This window comes from Zalophus californianus, chromosome 7 (assembly GCF_009762305.2).
Source record: "Zalophus californianus isolate mZalCal1 chromosome 7, mZalCal1.pri.v2, whole genome shotgun sequence".
Classification (NCBI taxonomy): domain Eukaryota; kingdom Metazoa; phylum Chordata; class Mammalia; order Carnivora; family Otariidae; genus Zalophus; species Zalophus californianus.
The window spans coordinates 884,163-906,669 of NC_045601.1; the positions used below are offsets into that span (position 1 = coordinate 884,163).

General features: G+C 47.4%; 1 protein-coding gene across 3 annotated transcripts in view; it reads left to right on the plus strand.

The window, feature by feature from the left end:
- The window catches only part of WDR27 (WD repeat domain 27), a 157,870-nt gene extending 138,061 nt beyond the window's left edge, over positions 1 to 19,809 (plus strand). For 2 of the 3 annotated variants that reach the window (XM_027602980.2, XM_027602976.2), the window contains one exon: positions 10,556 to 11,219. In XM_027602980.2, the coding sequence (XP_027458781.2) occupies positions 10,556 to 10,609 (54 nt within the window). In that variant the 3' untranslated portion in view covers positions 10,610 to 11,219. Of the gene's footprint in view, positions 1 to 10,555; positions 11,220 to 17,857 lie in introns of those variants that run through there. The other variant, XM_027602979.2, reaches the window with a different exon arrangement.
- Positions 19,810 to 22,507: the final 2,698 nt, after the last annotated feature.

Genomic DNA, 22,507 nt, shown 5'->3' on the forward strand with positions numbered 1-22,507 from the left:
CAAACAAACAATATTCAGAAATGTCATAGGACAAGGAGGTTTAATCCTGGGTGAAGCAAGATCAAAACAGACACCTTATGTTCTGCACATGGAGAAAGGCATTTACACTGGCCACAGACCAGTGGTTCTCAAGTTTGCTGCCCATGATCATATTTGAGACAGTTGGTAAGAATAGTAACATTGAATATCATCTTGAAATTCTGCATTGAAATTCTGCATTAGGACTGGGTGTTATATGAAAACAATGGATCATCGTGGATCACCACATCAAAAACTAATGATGTATTGTATGGTGACTAACATAACATAATAAAATTAAAAAAAAAATTCTGCATTAGGAAACATTTGAGAGACTCCTCATTTCTGAATTTCTTTGATGGATGAGGCTCAACAGTGATTTCTTTGTGAAGAAATTCCAGACCTTTCCTGTCATCTACCACAGAGATCTCCCCAAGCACACAAAAGGGCAAATCCTGGCAACCTTTGAAACAGAGAGTGGCAGCTGACTTATCTGCACACAAACACACATTCTCATCAGGCAGGAATCCATGTCCGTCACAACTGAATGATGATGTGAATTTCTCTCTTCCTTCCAATGGCACATCTGGGTTTTGTCTCCTTCACACCTGTTGTGTTAGATGAAGCGTCCGTGAAGATGGGAGGCCCAGGAGGGCAGGTCAGCCTCGGAGCAGGACTCAGGGTTGACGTCCAACACAACCAGGTTTGGTGACTTCACCTTGACTTTTCAACCTGGTGCTCCTTCTCTCTGTGAAGTGCTCCTTTCTTGTTTCCTTCAGGACATACATGGAGCTCACCTACAGATCCTGGAGCTATAAATGGCATCTTCCCACATTCTGCTCAAAGTGGAGGGGACACAGTCCTGGTTGTCTTCGAGGAGGGTGATTTTTATGAAAGTAGTAGTATTTACAATATGCTGCAGAGTTCTAAGACTCTATGTTAACTCACGTAGTTCTCAGATAGGTTCCCTGAAGTGGATGCTGTTATTATCCCCATTTTAAGATGGAGACGAGGCGCACGTGGCCACTATGGTGTCACTAGGGTGACACAGCTGGTGAATGGAAGCCCACCCCACGCTCTGCTGAGTGCAGTGCTTGGCTGTCTTTTATGACTGAGGGGCCACGTACATTTCGGATAGGGAATAGGGAAAGTGTGAAGGTTCCAAAGAATCTTGAATTTGGAGAAAAGTGGCTATTTTCAGACCTGTTTAGATAATAAAATATCGTAGGCAGAGCTGAATGATCTGCCCCACCTGTCGCACACTGGGAAGGTGGTCCTCAGCGAGTAAAGGAAAGGTCTCAGCACTGTGGAGACACGGAGAAAAGGAAATCAGGATATATGGAGCCTGTGTGAGGCAGGAGGACTACGAGCAAACATTAAGCAATTTAGCAAAAAACCTGTGTTATTAGAGCTGGAATCATGTTAGATGTGCATGAAGGCCCAGTGCAAGTCTGGATTTACAGCCCAGAATGCTTGTCTCAGTCTCCCTGTTCTCTTCAGTGCCTGCTGAAAACAGAAACCAAATTTGTTTCACCTCTGGTTATTAATCATTCTTCAGGATTTCTCTATTGTATGAACAGAAGGTGTGTGACACTGAAAAGCAGTCTTCTTTTATGTATTGCATGTGCAAACACCTAAAGTTTTATAAAATCTGGTTTATGACATACACTCTTACTTCTTCAAATGAAGTATTACTGTAGCAGTGAGTCTCACTTACCTGAGGCACAAACATTTTTATTTGCAGCCTCCACATGACTTAGAATACAAAGGCTTATTTTTTTTTTAATACCTAGTTGGTATTTTGGATGTGATTTATTTTAAATAATCTTTGGCAACTCCCATTATCTACTTCACTTAGTCTAACATTCGGTAGCATTTATTATATTTTTATTTATTTTTAAAGATTTTATTTATTTATGTGTGTGTGTGTGTGTGAGAGAGAGAGAGAGAGAGAGAGAGAGAACAAACAGTGGGGAGGGGCAGAGGGGGAGAGAGAGAGAGAGAGAGAGCGAGAGAACAAACAGTGGGGAGGGGCAGAGGGGGAGAGAGAGAGAGAGAGAGAGAAGCAGACTCCCTGCTACGCAGGGAGCCCGATGTGCGGCTCAATCCCAGGACGTGGAGATCATGACCTGAGCCGAAGGCAGAGGCTTAACAACTGAGCCACCCAGGTGCCCCTCATTTATTATATTTTTTAAGTTAAGGTTTACTGATAAATAGTTTACATAAAGTTCATTCTTTTTTTTTTTTTTTAATTTATTTTGAGAGAGTGAGAATGAGAGAGAGAGAGAGAGCACATGAGAGGGGGGAGGGTCAGAGGGAGAAGCAGGCTCCTCGCCGAGCAGGGAACCTGATGTGGGACTCGATCCCGGGACTCCAGGATCATGACCTGAGCCGAAGGCAGTTGCTTAACCAACTGAGCCACCCAGGCGCCCCATAAAGTTCATTCTATGTGGTATAAAATTCAATAAGAGTTACGGGGTGGATACAACCGTACAGCCTGCCCCACAGTCATGTTGGAGATGTCCCCCACGAGATATTAAGTCCCACCAGAGTCAGGATGGAGAATATCTGCCACCAGGGTCCTGTGAGCCCCTTGGAGCCAACCTTTTCTTCCTACCCCAGCCACTGATTTGATTTCTGTTCCTTATATATTTTCAGGAAGTCATATACTTTGAATATTACACTGTGTTTGGTATGTTTATTCTTTCATGTAGAATAATGGTTATGAGACTTTGTATATTGTTGCACGTATCAGTAGTTTGTTCCGTCATATGGTTTCACACTTGTTTATACATTCACCAATTTGTGGAAGTTTCCAGCTTGTATGTATTATGAGTAAAGCTACAGAAACATTCATGAACAACCTCTTTGTGCCAATGCATGTTTTTAGTTTTTTTGGATAAATAACTTACATATGGGATTTGTGGGTTGTATATGAAATGTATGTTTTATTTTATAAGGCAAGTGCCAAAATGTTTTCCAAGTGACCAATTTACCCTTCCACCAGAACTGAATGGATAAGAATTCCCCTTGTTTCACAATGAGGGTAGGGTATTTTTTATTCTAACACCAGCTGTATATAATGCAAAATGTGATTATATGCCTATTTCAGTTATGGACAAGCCTATGTGAATCCCAAATAGAACATGGCCAACTGAATTCAGCTGTGCACTTAAAAATGCATTTTGATTAAGTAGGATTTATCTCTAAATGCAAGATTGGTTTAACATTGGAAAATCTAATGACTTAATTCAATACTTTGATAAAGAGAAAACATCTTGTGTTATCTCAGTAGATGCAGGAAAAGCATTTAAATCCATTACTGTTTAGGATTAAAAGGAAATCTAACAAAGTAGGAATAAAATATAGATTCTAAATCTGGTAAAGCTTATATGCCAATATCTATAGAAAATATTATACTTAATGGATTTTACATGCATTCTCTTTAAGATCAGGCATATGACAAGGATAACTACTCTTACAGCTCCTTTTAACATAATATTGGAGATTCTGATCAATAAAACAAAGAGAAACAAATGAGAGTAAAAAGGCTTGGAAGAGGAGAAACAAAACTCATTATTTGCAGATGATTTGATTCATTTAACTGGAAAAAACTAATAGAATTATTAAGCTTTTAGAAGTAATACAATTCATCAAGGTTTCACTAAGGTTGCTTCATGTAATATCTAGTTACAACAATCAGTATACCAGTAATAACTAACTGAAATTGAAATAAAAATAAGATTTCCTTTAAAATAACAAATAACACTTGAACATATCTAGGAGCTTAACTAAGAAAAACAAATAACTATGGAGAAAACTTTAAAACTCTAATAAACTACATAGAAGATCTGAATAGTATTCCATATCCTTTCATAATTTAAATTAAGGATGCCAGTTATTCACTGATTTATAAATTTATTGCAGTCTTAATAAAAATTCCATCAGGATTCAGTAAACTAATTCCAAAAAACATTTATTGGAGAAAAAAGATCCATAAAAGGAAAAGTCAATTTTGTATTTTCTTTATCAGTTATTAAGACATATTAAGACATTAAGATATCACAAACCATAGAAATAAAAATAATGTGGCATTGGTTCAAGAACTGAAATAAAGCCAAAGGAATATAATTGGGAATTCAGAGAGAGACCCGTGTATATTTGGGGACTCAATACATATTAATATGACACCATAAAACAATGGGGAAAAGATGGCTTATTTGGTACAATGTTTAGGGAAAATTGGATCTCTATAGTGAGAAAAAAGAAAATTGTATTTCTATTTAAACATGCATACATTTAATGATTTAAATATCTAAATGTGAAAGGTAAAACTGTAAATAAATAGAAAATGTAGAGTAGCTTTGTGACCTGTGCTTTGGAAAGACTTCATAAAACTTAAAAAAACTTGAAAAGCAGGAAACATGAGAGAAAATTTGATGAATTTATTTTCATAAAAATTAAAGATTTTTAATGAAGGACACCATGACAAAGGTAATTGTCAATAACTGACAGTAATATTTAAAACTGAAAAATGAGTAGTATGTAAATAAATGGATCTTGTTTCCTACTGCACCTCAGAGTCACTTGGGGTGTGTGTGTGTGTGTGTGTGTGTGTGTGTGTGTGTGTGTGTGTGTGTGTGTTTTAAAGATTTTATTTATTAATTTGACACAGAGAGAGAGAGAGAGAGCAAGCACAAGCAGGAGGAGGGGCAGAGGCAGAGGGAGAAGCAGGCTCCTCACTGAACAAGGAGCCTGATGTGGGACTTGATCCCAGGACTCTGGGATCATGACCTGAGCCGAAGGCAGACGCTTAACCAACTGAGCTGCCCAGGTGTCTCGTGTGTGTGGTTCTTAAAGATTTATTTTATTTTATTTATTTGAGAGACAGCGAGTGAGCACAAGTGAGAGGGGCAAAGGGAGGGGGAGAGAGAATATCAATCAGACTTCATGCTGAGTGCAGAGCCTGATGTGAGGCTTGAACCTGTGATCCTGAGATCATGACCTGAACTGAAATCAAGAGTAGGACACATGACCACCTGAGCTCTCAGGTGTCCCAGGGCCTGTGTTTTAGTGTCACCCTTGTGCCTCACCTGCTCTTACTGAAACCAAATCTCTGAGTGGGGGTGGGTGCTTGTATTTACATAAGCCCACTTCATGTGATAAAGATTCAGAATGAGACCATCAACGGAGAAAGATTATTGTGTGTACTGTCCTGGAGACTTAATATAAATTTAGTTGTTTATTATTATTTATCTTTCCTAGAGCTCATTTTGTTTCCTCAATAACTATTTGATTTTTCCTTAATTCTCAATAATTCTAGCTATTATCCCTTCAAATATTCTGTCTCTTCCAATCTCATTGTTCTCTCCTTCTGGAACTCCTTTTAAATGAATATTTACACTCAGTCCGTCATCTAAAGTCTCCTTCACATTTTCCATCCTTTTAACTCTATGAGCTACATTCTGGGTGATTTCTTTACACCTGCCTTCCAGTTTACAAATCCTCTCTTCAGCTGTTTCTAATCAGCTCTTAACCCATCAATTGAAAGTTTATGTTCAATGACTCTTAGTTCTAGCTTCACTTTTGTTGTTTTCAATCTTCCAGTTCTTTACTATTACAGCTTATCCTCTTATTATGTTCCTAGCCATTTTAAACATACTGATCTGAAGACCATGTCTGATGGCTGTGTCTAGTACTCTATTCCTGTTGTGTCCACTTTAATTCATAGGGAAAGGTCCAGAGATGACCTTCGGCAGAGCTTATCCTTGAGGGTCCTGCATGGTTTTTGTGGAGGAGTGGTCTGGGCAGTCTTCAGTTTGCTCTGCTGGGTGCTCTGGGAATATTAGCAGCCAAGACCACTTTTGCTAGTTAGTTCCTTGATATGGATTTCTTTGTATCACATAGCATAAGTGAAAACTGCCAACTCCCTACGGGCTGTCCTTGGTTATGGATTTTGGAGGTGATTTCCTCACCTCAGGCTGAGATGTCTCATTTCCCTGGTGTCGAGGTGGCCTCCCTGTCCATGCTTCACTCAGGTCTAAACACATGAATCTTTTGACTTTGTACAGGTTTCTTGGCCCAACTCCCTTTATCATGAGACCCCATATCCTCACCATCTGTGTTCACATGGCAATTAAAGCCCAACACACACACACACTTTAATAGAAACTGGGATTTCCTTGGGCAGAAGGTGATGTCATAAACGTGTCACCCTGGCTTTCAGTTCCTTTCCCAGGCATGTCTCTGTTTTCCTGTAGCTCAACTATACACATGAACGAAGCCCGTCCAAGCTCAGAATTCGAGTCCCTTCAGGAGTCATTAGCCTCAACCTCGAAAGAGCAGTGGTGAGGTCAGTACCTTGCTGCAGTGCACAGCATGCACACCCTCTCTTGGGATGTCCTGATTTTATGAAGGAAAGGACTCATCCCTGTTCCTCGCAGTTTGTCTTCCTGCCTCACTGCCCTTCTGGGAACTTTGCACCCCCATGGTTACCACAGGAGCAGCAAGTTTCTGAACACACGAGCCTGTTTGGGCCACACAGTGAAATGAACCACCAGGGAACAGTGGCTGAAGCCTGAGAGCTTAAGTGAGATGAGATTTTGTTGCTGCTTGTTTTGTTTGTTTGTTTTGTTTTCTTCTGGCCATGTGGACCAGAGAATTAGAAACATATGGTTTCCAAAGAGAAAGAAGAATAAGGAAAGCATTCCCGGGGCAGGTGCTGGTGATGGTTGAGACTATGGCTTCGGCTTTTCCTGACTCCAAAGTCCATTTTTGTTGTTGAGCTCATTTAGACATTCCAGTAACCATATAATTAAATGCCTTTCTGCTCAACTTGTCCAAGTTGGATTTCTGTCCCTTGCCACCGAAAGAGTTAGCCACATCCCCCTGTGAGTTCTCACAGAATCTCCGTCCCTCTCGGCAGAGCAGTTGGGGACTCTGCCTTTCCTGTTTGCTGTGCTCTGCCGCCGTTCTCACGTCCCACGTGTCTCGACAAGTCTGTCAGGCTAACTTGTGTGCTGGTTTCTGCAGCCCCACTTCGCATGCAGCCTGGCCCCTGCTCCCCTCTGCTCTCTTCACCCCCGAAGGACACCTGCACCCCAGAAACCAACCAGTGCAGACAGCCGGGAACGTACAGCTTGCATTCCATGTACATAGATGAAGATCTGACCCCCGGAGTTGAATTCCTAGCCAAATTCAAACGAAACTCACAGGAATAAGAGCTACTGTGTTTTTCCCCTGGATGTTGTTGCTTTTCCTAATGTTCCAAAAGTTTGGAAATAGAAATGCCTCAGCCATCTGAAACTTGTTTTTATGTTCTTTGAAGATAGGTTCTGAGAAAGGGTTATTAATGTTGTAGGATGTCATTAGTATGAGGTTTGCAGCAGTGTTTTGCAGACTGAGGTATTTAGAACAGATAAATCTCATTTTTTTTATCCCAGATGTGTGTGGTTTATAATCATTGTCTCTGATATAGTCCAATTAGAGACAAATTTTTAAAATAAATTTGACACATGTCCATGAGCGTAAGATTATTATTTGGGGACTTGTGAATACGTGAGGCTTTGCTCCAGTGTGAAATCTGACTTTATTTTAGCCATTTCTTTGAAATAAGAACCAAGTTCTCCCTCCAAAACAATAAGCATTCTCAGGCCAAAATCTGAACTGCAAACATCAGTCTGTCACTCTCAGGGACTATGGAAGTGGTGTACTGGGTCTGAAAATTGCAGATTTTTGTCTGTATCTGTCCTTCATGTGGTTGGTCCACAACAATTCTGTTTGTCGAGTGTACCCCACGCGTCTGGTTCTGGTGGGTGCTCTACACGCATGAGCAGATACAGCTGGTATGACTCCAGGATAGTAATGTCACCCTGGTCTATATCCCAGATGGAGGTAGAGGGAAGTGACTTGCCCCACACCATACGGCAGGTACATGGTAGAAACAGTCCAACTGCAAGTCTGTGTTCGTGATCACGGCGGGATTTACAATTTTAATCCAGTAATGAAATCCTAGATGCCTCTGCTAGGCATCTAGTGGCTCCGCCAAGTGTCTTCCGAGACAGGGTATCTGCATCTATTCCAACATCCTCATCAGTATCAATAGAGACAGATGCCAGACAGGGCATGGTGCTGTGCTATAAACACTCAGAAATGGTGCTTCTCCTATTTCTGCATTTCTGATGTTGAATTCACCTAATCATTTATGACAGCAAAGACCCATCAGTGTCAATCAACATAAAATGTCCTCCCAGGAAGTTGTTGATAGATTGATGATCATCACCTAAGACATTACTGGGATGTCTTGAACCTAACAATATCTAAGAAAAGAAGAAAAATGATGGTTTGAAATGATCGCCGAGTGCTCAGGGATGCATTTCCTGAGGGAGCTTCAGGCACAGAGCAGTGTGTGTGAGCTGAGCCCTCGCGTGGCGAAGGGGGTGGAGGGGACACAGAGCCTGGCTGGTGCCAGGTCATGGGGACAGCCAAGTGGACGCACCGTCCATGGTAAGCATCTGTCTCCGCACGCTCACTCCAGTGCACGACGGCGGTCAGTGCAACTCCATGCCACCCCAGACCCTGACCTGGGCTCTGCAACGGACAGGATGCATTGGTGTTAGGAGGGGGCCTTTGGGAAGTAACTAGGTCATGAGGTGGAGCCCTCGGGGTCCAAAAAGAGCTGCAGAATGCCCCGTTCCTCAGGTGAGGACGGAGCCCCCAGAGCCCGCCACTCTTGCTCTTCTGGGCCCCAGAGTGTGAGCAGCACACATCTGTTGTTTATCAGCCACCCAGTCTGGTACTTTGTCATATGGCCCAGGCTAAGACAGGCTCCCCAGGGGTGTCGGGAAGTTTTCTGGAGCACACACGACAGGCCCTGGGCCAGGGCTGGGGCAGAAGGTTTGCGTCGCTCCCCCACCACGCTGCCCCCTAGACTGTGCTCTGGGACAGGGCGGCAGTCCCTCCTGGAGCCCCCACAGCTGTCTGGTGTCTGCCACCTGGTTCTCGGGGTGAGACTCAGGGAATGATCCCAGGAGAAGGCCAGACCCCTGGAGTCAGGGATCTGCACCCTGCTGTTCTCTCTTCCTCCTGGCCAGGGATTTTTAGAACATCTAGATCTGTGGGGACAGAAGCACCAAAGTCGGCTCCTATGGACTATTTTCCTCCAGATATTTTACCTTTTCTAAGGCAGAGGCTTTTAAAAATCAAAGGCCACAAACGTACACATTGCTCCTCGTGTCATCTTATTCTTTACCCGGCCGGGGGCTCAGCGTGCCCCAGCTGTGGGCTGACCGAGGGCACTATACCGAAATATGGCTGAAGATAGCAAAGCAGCATTGGTTCAGATGTCGCACTTGTACTGAGTCGCCTCACTGTAGTGGCAAGAACAGTGGAAAGGTAGGGAAGGGCCAGCTGTGGAAGGCTTTGGGGACATACCTGCTGGGCCCACATGCCCAGGAGGCTGCAGTGTGCGGTGGGGGCACAGACTCTGAGAGCACATCCACGCCCACAGAGGCAGATGGGGGTGGGGGCACCCCACCCGAGACCCGAGGACCCTGACTGACCTCGTGGATCTCGTTCAGATTCCTGACCATGATGGCGAAGGGCGTCACACTGTGACTTGGGACGACTGAATCGCAGACGTTTGCAAGGGGGGGCGAAGGGGCACGGGGGTGAGATCATGCAGCTCCAGGAGGAGGTGAGGACCCTGACGTGGTGGCCGTGGGCACGCAGCTGGAAGGTAACGCTGCAGAGGGAAGCCGCAGCATCGTGAGGGCGTGGTGCTGATTATGTCATTTAGATGAAGAGCAGATTCAAAAATCCATCCAGGTTTTAGATAATAGGATAGGTCAGGGTGCGGTAGCTTCTTTGGGCAAGAAGAGTATGAGTCGTTGGGATTTGAAGTCACAGTGGATGTCCAAGTGGTGATTCATGTAATGTTTCAAAATGCAGAACGCAAGGCACAGTATCACCATAGCCGGCTGGCCTTTGGTCCAAATGGGAATGACGGGTGAGGCCGCCATGCACACCGCCGCTTGAGACATCTGCTGTGAGAGTGAGCGGGCGCTGCCTGGACTTGGTCCCCAGAACACAGATCCCCCTCCCTGAGCTCACGGGGCAGGTGGGTAGCTGGCCCCTGGGGACAAAGGAGGAAGGAAGGGGCCTGGCTCCTTGTCTGACCCACCGAGTGAGCCGCCCTCCGCCCTGGGCAAGGGAGCCAAGCAGTGGGAAGCCAGAAGGATGGGGCTTCTTGGCTCCCGCGCATGGCCGAGAGGTGGCCGAGGCATGCAGACGGCTCTGTCCTCTTCCGGGCATGTCGACCATGGATCCTGACCGAGGCGCTCGCAAGTATTAGGACAGCAGTGAGACGTAGTCTGCAGTCAACAATCAGTGGAGTACCTGCCGTATACATAGATTTTACTAGTGTTAATGCATTTTGTTCTGTGGTCTAGAAAATCGCCAATAAGGAAAACTGTAAGCGTATAGGATTCTCTGTTCATGAAAGTGATGGAGCTACATGGCATCTTGTTTTCAATTGCAGCTTGCCACAGTCAGCCTGGACGGCAAACTGCAGCTCTTAGTAGCCGATAACTGACCGCTGGCTGGGGGCCACGGGCCCGAGGGGGCCGCGCCGGCCAGGGCAGGGGTCCTACTTCTCAGCACCACCAGGTTCGGGCCCCTTCCCTCCACCAGCCGCTGCCGCTCGGCACGCTCACGCCCGTAAGTTTCCTGCTTCTCCAAAGGGTGCCCTTGCCGGAAGATCGGAGTTGGCCTCCAGTACTTGTGCACAGAACGTGGTAAAGTTGAAACAGAATGTTCTTCAATAAAAAGTAGCCTAGTGTTTGTTTCCTAACAGACTTTGTGGGGTGGACGCACAGCAGTGGGCAGCGCTGCGCCCCGGCCTCCTGACCGCGTGCCCCGGTTTTCCTTGGTGAATGGGGGTCTCTGCACACGGTTTGGCTTCTGGGCCTTTCCCCCCAGTGAAGGCAGGGTCCCCAGGGTCCCACACGAATTCCCCAGGCACGAATGGCTGTCCTGGGGATGGATAGCAGGTGTCTTCCCTCCAAGGGCCCAGAGCCAGTCTTTCTGGGACCCCAGGAGAGTCAGGATGCTTCTAGAACAGTGCCTGATGGCAAATAACCAACAACACACAATGCCGCCCAGGACAGAGCCTCTCGGGGCCGGCCTGGACAGACCCTGGTAAATTCTAGCATGATCCATCCCATCCCTTGGCCCCTCTCAGTGGGCTGAGAAATACCAGGTTGGGCTCCTGGGCTCCACTTGGGAATGTCCTCAACACTGACCATAAATATACATGCTTTCCTTGCACACTTTTGGGGGAGCAAAATTTTAGAAAAACTCATTTTTATTTTTCCTAACACTTGGGAGTGATTTTATCTGTTTATAGCAATTCTGTTGTCTCCCTTTGTTAAAATTAAATTATTTCAAAACTAGTTAAAAATAGGTAAATGAAGCATATTTAATGAGGCAAGGAAACCCATAGAATCTTATTTAATAGTCTTAATTCCAGTTACATCATTTGAAATTTTTTTCCATATTATTCGGAATTCTGATAAAATCCACATGAAAACACCGCCTGAGCCAGTCTTAAGGGCCCAGTTCAGTGGTGTTAACTGTGCTCACTTTGCTGTGCCGTCACCACCAGCATACATCTCTAGAACCTTCTCATCTCACAAAACGAGAACTGCCCCCATGAGCTTGCCCTCCGCTGCCTTCCCCGCCCTGCCCTCCTCCCCTTGTCTGTGGATTCAGCTGTGGAGTCCCAGCTTCCTGACTGGCTCACGCCCCTGAGCAGGATGTCCCTGAGGTCCACCCATGTTGCAGCAGGTGCCAGGGGCTCGTCCATCCACCCGCGGGCACTGGGCTGCTTCGACCTCTTGGCCGTTGTGCGTGTGGCTGCTGTGAACATCGTCAGCGTGCAAGGATCTGCTCAAGACCTTGCTGTTGTTCGTCTGGGAGGACTTCCCAGGTGGAACTGCCGGGTGATGTGGTAGTTCTCTTTCTGATGCTCTGAAGAAGCTCCAGACTCCTTCGTACCGTCCCTGTGCCGGTTTCCATCCCCACCGGCAGGTGCGCCAGCGTTTTGTCATTGACGTGCCTGTTCCGTGTGTGACTTACGTAATGCCTTCATCTTTATCTACATTTCCTCCAGAGTAAGTCCTGATTCCGGTTGCATCCAATGTGACTTTGCAAAAAATTTTTTAAAATTATTTAATGTCAATAATAACAGACAAACAATATTTTAAAGAAAAGCTAATGTTTAAAAAAAAAAAACCTAGTCATTACAAAGATCCATCAGGGAAAATGCAGGACAAAGTAAACTTGGAAAAGCTGTTGCTGAGGTGAGAGGCTGGGAGGAGTGGGAGTGTGGACGGCAGAGCCTGGGGGCCGCCTCAGCCGTGGGCATGACGGGCTGTGGGTGTTGGTGGCGCAGGAGCCTGAGCTGCTGAAGGTGTGGTGCATTGTGTTTATGTTTCATCAGTGGTATATAGCTCTTACACTGTTCAAGCAATAAGCAAGTGCACGATAATGCCAAATTGGTTGGTTCTATGTTCATTGGAGAAAACTAATAAAAATAACATATTGTATAGAACTTCTCATTTTTGACTTGATTTCACATAATTACCCAATTTTTATGGTAATGCTATGAGTTTGGTAGAAATTATTATTAGTTTTATTTTCCAAATACTTGACAAAATCTACATCATAGGGAGGTAGTGATGGAATTTTGTCTCGGAAAACCCATTTGAAGGCGTTCTTTTCACACACCAAGTTGATAGATTGAAGAGGATCTGGTCCTCTCAGGGGTGGATGGGAGAAACGTGCTGCCTGGCTTTGGGATGAGGCTTTCCCAGGACAGAGGTGCTGAAGGTGGGGCATGATGCTTGAGGACACCTGGCTGGGGTGGGGTGGGGTCCAGAGGTGACCTGCCCGAGGACCATGGGAAGATACTGCGTAGATGACAACCAGCGATCTCAGAAGCATCTTACGGTTTGTGAAGGTGAGTCAGCCTGTCCCTCTTCCTGATCCTGCAGGGGTGTTTGGGGGAGTGTCCTTCAAGTTACAGGTAGGAAGCCTGAGGCTCAGTGTGGCTTCCCTGGATGGCTCTGTTGGGTGGGTGTGCTGTTCGCAGCCAGTGGACGAGAGAGCAGGGACTGGATGGTGGGGAGGCTGGTGGGCGAGTGTCCCAGAGGGAAGGGGCACTGACCTCCAGGTGAGCCCTGACCTTTGATGGAAAAGGGGGATGAGACACGAGTCTGTCCAGCCTGCTGCAGTTTCAGTAATTAAGCTGCTGTGAAGACTGCCTTCTGGGATTTGGATGATAAAATAATTTATATTATGTGGCATATGTCATGGGGTTTACACGCTCTTGGCACACCCATATTTTTGTAGACAAGAAAGCAAGAATGTGATCGCGGGCTGCCCAAGCCTTGTGCAGAGGGCTGGTCTAAACAAATTCTGGAATAAAAAGTTTCTCTTCATCTTTGACATTCTGTGTGAAGCATTCTTTTCAGATGTGGGATTTTGCTTTTCATGAGCTTAAGCAGAACTGACTTCATGTTTCAGACGCTGGGTGTTGCATAGCAAAGTTTACTAGTGTTTTGCAAATGCTGATTGTTAGATGGAGAAGCTGATAAAATCTGTAATTGGACCCGGAGACCCATCAGCCTTGAAGAGTGGCTTCACATGGGGAGCAGGCAGCTCAGCGTTTGGAAAAGTATCTTTTTCAGATACCTAGCAGGTTCTTGGCTTCAATGTTATTAGATTAAACTGTATAAAATTACCAGCATTCAGCTGGTTTTGATCTGCAAGAATGGAAACTTCATGTGGTTCAACCAAATATGTTTGTCAAAGGAGGGATTCCATGCTCATGCTAACCCTGCCATTCTGGCCTCAGTTTCCCCTTGCCTTCTTCCCGTCTTCTTTCCCACAACAACTTATTTAGCACCAACTTTGTTTCAGACCCTACTTAGAAATAACCTGTCAACTTGTTTCCTCTGTATGTTCCCAGCTTGGTTTTCATTTTGCTGCTATTAGTAGCTTCACAGTATCTTCTGAGCACCTGGAGCCCCTGGCACGGGGGTCTAGGGAGCTCCCTGGGTTCCGGGTTTGTTTGGGAAACTCCTCAAGCAAGTGGCTGTCAGGGAGTAGGTGGTCTGCTTTGCCGTGGGGTTCTGGGGCACAGGTGTGACCTTCAGGCCAGGAGAGCCTCTCACGCTCACACCGAGCCTGCTTGTTTGATGCACACCCCTTCATCTGAGGTGTCCAACAGAGGACTGAAAAGTGAATGGATGGAACTTAGTGCCTGTCCTTCCTGGCACGTGAGGCACAGGATAGGAGGATGAAGTTCCCCGAGGAACAAGAACTGAATTGAAATAAAGCAAGCAAGTGACACTAAGGAGAAGTGATTAAGAGTTTGGGAGAAAAGATGGTTGTCCGTGATTTTGAAGTTAACACAAGAAAATTGAGATTGTGCAGAAAAGGTGGCCCTCACAGGAAGGCTCCAAAGGAAGAGGGGGACAGGTGAGGAGGGGCAGTGGGATGGGGCGATGGAGGCAGGTGTGCGTCCTCGTGGTCGCGGGCATGGGGGTGGACCCGAGCAGGACAGCTCCTCCACGCTGCATGGGACGTGCACCCAGGATCAGAGTGGGAAACCCAGGGCTCCCAGACCCGGGTGCACAGCCTGCAGGACATTTCTGTCCAGATCAGCATCAGTGCAGGGTGGTGTGTTCTGGAGGAAGACATCTTATTCCTCTGTTGGCACTAAAATAATTAACATTGTCACGAGAGGGGACGGCTCTTCTGTTCACTTTCTGAGGGTGTATGTTGGGTGGAGTCCAGGCTGACCGGCATGGACTCCAGGAGCCTGCTCACTGTTGGCTCTAGACTTCCGCTGCTGACCACCATGATGTGCAGACACGGCCCTCCCCCCACAGGGGCTGCTGTCGTTGTCGTTTGAAGAGCAGTGGCAGCCGCTCACGGAGAGAAGCTCCAGGTTGAATCGTAGGTGCTAAAACTGGAGTTACACAGCGGGCTGAGAAGGCGAGTATGAATGCCATATTACCTCTCTCTGCAGTGTAAGATTCAGTAAGGACAAGCTCCACAGGTGGGCCTTGGCCCTCACGGGCTGTAATGCTGCCCCCCTCTGACATGCTGCTTGTCCATGGCTCCTGCTCTTCAGCCCTTCTCGCGTGGAGCTCCACGGGTTCTCAGTGCCCTCCTGAAAACACCTTCCCTGACCCAGACCCTCGAGTCTCCTCCTGCTCCTGCGTCCTGTTCTCGTCCCCACAGCCTCTCTGTATGTGACCCTCTTCGCAGAACACCCAGTAGCTGTCTGTCATCCAGAAAGCCCCTGTTTCTCTGACTCTCAGATATTTACCAGCCACCAACAAGATACTAAAATTTCCACTAAAAGCCCTGAAGCTTTGCTTTCAGACCTGCACTGGAAGTGCCCAGCACACCAACTCCCATTCCATTGGCAGTGGATCAGCCTGGGCGATCCAAATGCATTACAAATGGATGAGAAAATATGAAAATAAAAGCCTTCCTAAGTGAAACCATACTCATTTTTTTCTACTGTGAAATAAATAAAATAATATTTTTCTTTCACAGAATGGAATGAATCCATGCAGTTTGCTGTAGTTCTTTTAAAGGAAACTATACTTTTAAAAATTTGGGGTGGGGATAGCTGAGTTAGCCATTGTTATTTCTGAATGAAGAAAAAATATTTTGTTCTTCAAAAGGCAGCGTTAGAAAGATCAATAAGCAAGCCACAGGGCAGGAGGAACAGACTCCGTGCAGGGCACTGTGGACACTACATCTGACAAAAGGCCTGTTTCTACATAACAACAAGAACAACTCTAGGGGCGCCTGGGTGGCTCAGACAGCTAAGCGTCTGCCTCCAGCTCAGGTCATGATCCCAGGGTCCCGGGATTGACACCTGCATCGGGTTCCCTGCTTAGTGGGGAGTCTGCTTCTCCCTCTTCCTTTGCCACACCCCCTGCTTGTGCTTGTGCACTCTCTCTCTCAAATGAATAAATAAAATCTTAAAAAAACAAAAAAAGCACAACAAAACCTAGCTCTAATTGGTAACAAAAAGACAAATAACCAAAAATGGGCAAGACAGTTGAACAGGCACTTTGTGAAAGAAGATACATGACAGCAATATGAAAGGAAAACTCACTCAACATCATTCGTCACTAAGGAAATGCAAGTCAGAGCGACAGTGAGACCCTGCTGTGCACTCACACTGTAGGGACGTCCTCGGCAGGGACACTGTTCACCTGGAACACACAGGGCCTGTGGTGGGAGCACCAGATGGTACAGTTTGGAAACATGTTTGGCAATTTCTCGAAGAAGTTACATGTACATCAACTCTGTGTCCCAAATTCTACCTCCAGGGATTTATCTAAGAGAAAGAGTATGTATGTATAAAACGCCTTGTGTGAGTGTGTTCACAGAGGCTTTATTCCCGGTGCCCACCATCAGGAGAGGGTGTAGGCAAAGCAGCAGACCTCTGATAGGCAGGGACAGTCATGCTGAGTGAAGGATGCCAGACAGAATACAGTACACAGCCTATGACTCAGATTATAGGACATTCTGGAACAACTCAAACCTACAACAATAAATATCAGGTAGCGTCAGGGGTCAGTATGGACAGGGTCTCAGGCTGGTTTCTGGGGAGATGGGCATGTCTGCTGGCACATGTGGGCTCCCTGAGGCTTCCTGTTTGCAAACAGATGCACCACTGTGTGTAAATGACACCTGAGGAAAACCTTCCTTAAATATGCATATTTCCGGTAATGGTTGGGTGATGGCATGTGACAGACCAGTGGTTTTAGTTTTAAAGTTGGGGATCTGACGTCTACACCTCTTTCATTCCCTCACCTCTTCAGCAGTGTGTACCCCAGCACCCACTGTGTTCCAGGCCCCGTTCTGGCCCGTGAGAGACAACTGGCCTTCCCAGGAATGAGCAAGGACCCGCTTTCTTCCCCGGACCCCCCTCTGCTGGGCTCATTCACACAGAGCTTTTGCAAGGACTGTGGCTTTGCCCCTAGGGGGTCTTTGTAAAGATGCTTGAATTTTCCCAAAGACCCACCACTCAGACTCCAGAAAGGGTCAGAGACCAAGGCTTGAATTCCACCAGGTGTAAATGCAAAACAATAGATCTTGATGAGTGAGCATTCTGGAAGAGAGATAAGAGAAGTAAATGTAATAACACATTTATGCAAAGGAGAAACTAAATAGGGAGTACTTATCTACCCCAAATATTCAAACACCGTTTAAGCTTCTTAAATGATGGTGCTGGCGTTCCCCTCCTTGCTCAGATGCTGCTGCAGTGTGCGCACACAGGCTTCTCCCGCGGGTCTTGTCCTTCAGTTTCGTGTGTTCACAAAGGGGGCTGAACAGACGTGTTTGTACCAGTCTTTTCTCCTCCGTCCCAGCAGTGCCTCGGGTGGAATGTGCACCTTCTGTCCCCTTGTTCTCAGAGACCCCACTCTCCTGCCTGCCCGTGGAACCCTGCTTCCATCCCCGAGCCGTCCTCTGTGTGACAGCTTCAACCCTGACGCTAAGGGCCTGGCCGGGTGATCTCCCGGCAGGAGACAGTGGGCGCGGGTCACACGGCATCACCTCCTTGCCATGCGTGTGCGGTGTCAGGTGGCCTCAAGGCCCTGGGTTCCCCTCCACTGCCTCGCGTCAGAGAAGACCACCATCACTGTGGGCTTTTCTTTGGTCCCAACAGATTCGAAAGCTAGGAGGTTTCTCAGGAATTTTCCTGGAGTTTGTGCCGAATCTTTGTATCTATTTTTCTTCCTATCAGAGGCAGAAACACTTGAAATCAACTTCCTGGGAGTGAGAGACAGGAATGATGACTTTTACTTCATGGCAGCTGATGAACTCAGGCGGTGGCCATCTGCATAGGACACGGTAAAGCTGGACCTTTAACCTGCGTGGGGCCACGGTGCACAGGACAAGCCTCACAGACTGCGCTAACTCTGGAAGCCATGTCGGCCTCCAGCACAATTCAAGCTGTGGGCAAATCATTTGACTACATATACGACTCATGTTTTAATTCTTATCTCAAGCTAACGGTAATTTCTGTGTTGGTTGTGAACCATAAGGAAACAGAAAAAGTGAAGAAATCTTGGAAAAGAAGTGTGTGCTCGCTGGGATTTTGCTGCAAAATGAACTGTCCTGCACCCGTTGGCTGCAGGCTCACAGGGCAGAGCTGGGCCATGTCTCCTCACATGGGACCTGCGGCTGCCTGCCTCAGCCCTTCCCGTGGCAGAGGGTGATTGTGCGTGGTGCAGGCACTCTGCAAGCCACCTGCAGCCTCTGTGAACGCTGCGTCTCTCATATTCCAACGTAAATCTGGGACCACGCACAAATCAGCAAATGGGGTGAGGTGGGTGGTCCTGTGTCGGAGGGCCCACTGCATGGGAGCACAGGAGGGTGACTGCAGGAGCCCTGGCACATCCCCACATGCTAGAGTGCTGTCTCAGGGGGTGTGCAGGGCCCGTGGCTAGCACTGTGCACTCATGTTTGTTAGGAGGGGTAGCTCTCAACTGTTCTTACCACAGTCCTTTTAAGAAGTAGACTTAGTTTAAATTCTGAAGCACTAATGGATGTTTTAGTTTGGACCCCTTGCTTTTGGATGATTTTTGGTGAGGGAAGTAAGTGAAAATCCAACCCAGAGACTTCCTTAATCCGTGAACAGGATTCCCTTGTAGGTGATCCACAGACATTACCCTTGTCATGACCTTGTCCGTTACCCCGGTGCCAGGTCCAGGCCTCCCACTTTCCTCCAGGAGAGGACGCTGGTCCTGCAGCGTTTCCACGGCCCAGGTATGCTGCAGTTGGTCCAGAGCAGGGGCTGCAGGGGCTGACCTCTGACTCAGATTCCATTCTTGGCGGGAAGGCGCTCATCACGTGACTTAGTCGGGAGGGAGCCTCAATTCTCCTGCTTCTCACCTTGGGCAGTCACCTGTCCATTCCTATAGGAGGTCTCCAAAACCCCAGTGTCTGGTGCCATGTTTCTCACAGTCTCTTGGAAGTTGTGAAATGGCCTTATTTTGGTTATTCTGTTAAAATATATGCTACAAAAGCCTGACTTCGGAGGAATGATTTTGGACTACAGTCCTGCAGGTGGGGTAGTGATTTCTCACGGCCTTCTCAGACGCTGTGCTCCCTTACCTGGTCACCTGCTCCCAGCCTATTCCAACCCGCTTCTCAGGGAGGCCTGTGCCCTGCCCCCACCCGCCAGGCCTGGTTCTGGAAAATAATCCTGCTGTGTCTCTTCTGCAAGAACCCCACCCTCAACATGTAAATTCCCCCTTGACACTTCCCCTCCCACGGACCCCTCACTGTTCATCAGCGGGAATTGTCATGTTGGTGAACATTTATAATACTAACATTTGTATATCTGTGTTTAAAAACCACTCCAGAATTCACACCTGTTAAAATTATAGTTGACACCATCTGTATGGCTCTCTTTCTATTCTGCGTGAGTACAGAAATTGTTAGCTGGGTGACCAGACCTTACCCTTCCTGCTGTGCCCCGCGCTGCTGCCTCTCCCCGCAGGGATGCCTCGGGCCATGGTTTTCTTCTGGGCAGCAAGGTTGTTTCTCAATGGGCATGTATAAAATACTTAGCTGATCCTGTGAAGGGACACACACTGAGGAAATGGAAACAACACTGGTCCAGAAGATGATTAAATCAAAAAGACTTTTACTGCAGATGACTCTGAGTGTTGACATCAGAAGCTGCCGAGGGGCACCTGGGTGGCTCAGTCGTTAAGCGTCTGCCTTCGGCTCAGGTCATGATCCCAGCGTCCTGTGATCGAGCCCCGCATCGGGCTCCCTGCTCTGCAGGAAGCCTGCTTCTCCCTCTCCCGCTCCCCCTGCTTGTGTTCCCTCTCTCGCTGTCTCTCTGTCTCTGTCAAATAAATAAATAAAACCTTTAAAAAAATAAATAAAAAAAAAGAAGCTGCCGAGAGCCCCAGCTAGAATTCCCCGTGGAAACTGCACACGACCTGTCCTGATGACAGCGCCAACACCCATGGCAGCATTTGAAACAGGTGTGATGGTTGGAAACCCCACCTGCTCCGTCCACTGGCCCACAGGTGCAGCCAAGGGGGTACAGAACAATCCAGAGATTGTTCTGGAAATCCCAAGACTCGAGCAAAGCAGCTTTAATCACAGAGGGAAGCTCTTCATGTCAAAAAGAAAAAAAAAAAGAAAATCCTGTAGATCTAATTCCACACCACAGGTGTTATCTAAATGACATATTAGTAAAACCCAAGCCATTCCTGGTCTCTCTGTTTTAACTTTAGAGAAGAAAAAGAATCTGAGCATACTCTGAAATTTCTTACTACAGTGCCTGGGCACTCAAAAAAAAAAAAAAGGATTAAAAACAAGACTCTGGGGGCTCCTGGGTGGCTCAGTTGTTAAGCGTCTGCCTTCAGCTCAGGTCATGATTCTGGGGTCCTGGGATTGAGCCCTGCATCCGGCTCTCACTGTGTCTCTTTCCATCAAATAAATAAATAAAATCTTAAAAAGAAAAAATCAAGACTCTGTGAGAGAGTCTTACTTTGCAGATTTGTTTAGAATAGTATTATCTTCCGAAAATTGTTTAGTTAAATGACATGTCTGAGGACCAAAGTGCACATAATTGGGAACATATTCACGTGTAATGACAAAGTTCACAAATTTAAAGCAAAAATCCAACTTTGGACAACTGATGTGAAAGATAGCTTTCTCGTCATGTGTTGTCAGTGCGATAATTTAAATCCTGAAGAACAAAATCAGCAGAGAACATGCATGTTCTCGTGAGAGGGTTTCAGTATTTCGAAACATGCGTTTAGTAGTCCCACTGACTTAGACATCCTTTTGCATTATCCTAAGAAATATCGACCTGTGTCAATGAGAGAAAATAAAACATTAGGTTCATAGAATGATCACCCATTTGAGATCCATTTTAATGAGGTCAGTTTTTCCGATTTTGTTTAATGACAAGACAGCCCGTCAGCGGGAGGAAGAAGGGAGAACTACTCTGTGTAGGAGAGCAGACCGCTGTTTCTCAGCCCGCCATGACTCTCAGAACGATTCATTCAAAATGCCGAGTCAGGAGATTCTTGTAGATAGTTTATTTATAAACCCTGATGCAGAAGAATGAATTTTGTAAGAAAATGCTAAAGTTTTCATTTAGAATTTGACAAGATTTTTATTGGAAGTGTTGTTCAGACTCAGTATCTAACAATGTCCCTAATGTTTGGTTTCCCTGTTCTTTCATGGTTACTAATATAACTACCTTCCCCTGTGGACACTCCCACATGCTGTCCTGTGGTCTGCTTCCCTGAGGGCCATGGTGCGCACTCTTAGGAGGTCCTGGTGCAGCACCAGCCAGACGGGCTCCCGGCCACCCGCACCCCAGCCTTCAGGGCACTAGGGTTCCTCTGCCTGTTAACCACCCCACCCCCGGGGCCTCCTGTCCTGACCCCATCCGTAGCCTCCTGCCGGGTCGGGCCAGGCCTCCCCGCCCCATAGCCCCGAACTCCCCGGAAGCGAGGCTGTAGGCCGCGACCCGCGCATCCTCAGCTGCTGCCTTGAAGGGCCTGAGCTCAGCCCCCCCAGGAGGCCCCGTGGGCCCACCTCTCACACAGCGGGGGCTGCTGCTTTCTTTAAATAAACCACATCTCATTGTGAAAACAGGTTCCGGGCAGCTCGGGTTGCAGAGGGAGCGGGCCCCACACTGCGGTCTCCCCTCCCTCCCGCCCCCACACGCGAGGACTGGGGCCTCATGGGGATCACCGCTACCGCTGGATGGCACGGCTGGGGGCTGGGAGCGCCTCAGCTCCAGCTACTGCTGCAGGCAGGCAGGCAGTTGGCTGCCAGACCTCTGCTGGGAGGGCGGGACGCGGGAGGCAGGTGCAGGCTCCGGTGCAAGCAGGGTGGCCGCCGGCTGCTCCTGCTCATTAACAATCCCTCCGGGCCTGTGACTGTAGGGGGGGCGGGGCTGGTAGGAAGGCTCCGTGGTGATGACTAGTCTTGTTTTTGTTTCCCTTTGGAATAACATCTAACGTTGTTGCAGTGATGCTGGGGGATGGGCACCATCTAAAACCCTGCCGTCGGTGTGTTAACTCATTCTGTCCCCCTAGCTGTGTATAGTGCGGTGGCCGTAATCAGGCCCGGCTTACAGCTATGGACGCTGAGGCTGAGGAAGGGGCTTGCGGCCCACGCTTGCCACCACCACACGGCAGGGGGCCGTCCCTGGTAGGCGTGGGTGGGGCAGGACACGGGGGCCCATGGGCTGGGTGCTCACCGCCCCCTCCTCTCCCGTTGGGAGCACAGGCTCCTTGCTGAGCCTGAGCCTCTAGGAAGTAGCTGTGGCCCCGTGGCTGCACGTGGCCACAGACGTGATGGAAGAAATGAATGCTCTCGGTTGGCTTCTGAGGCCCCGGCACACAACTCC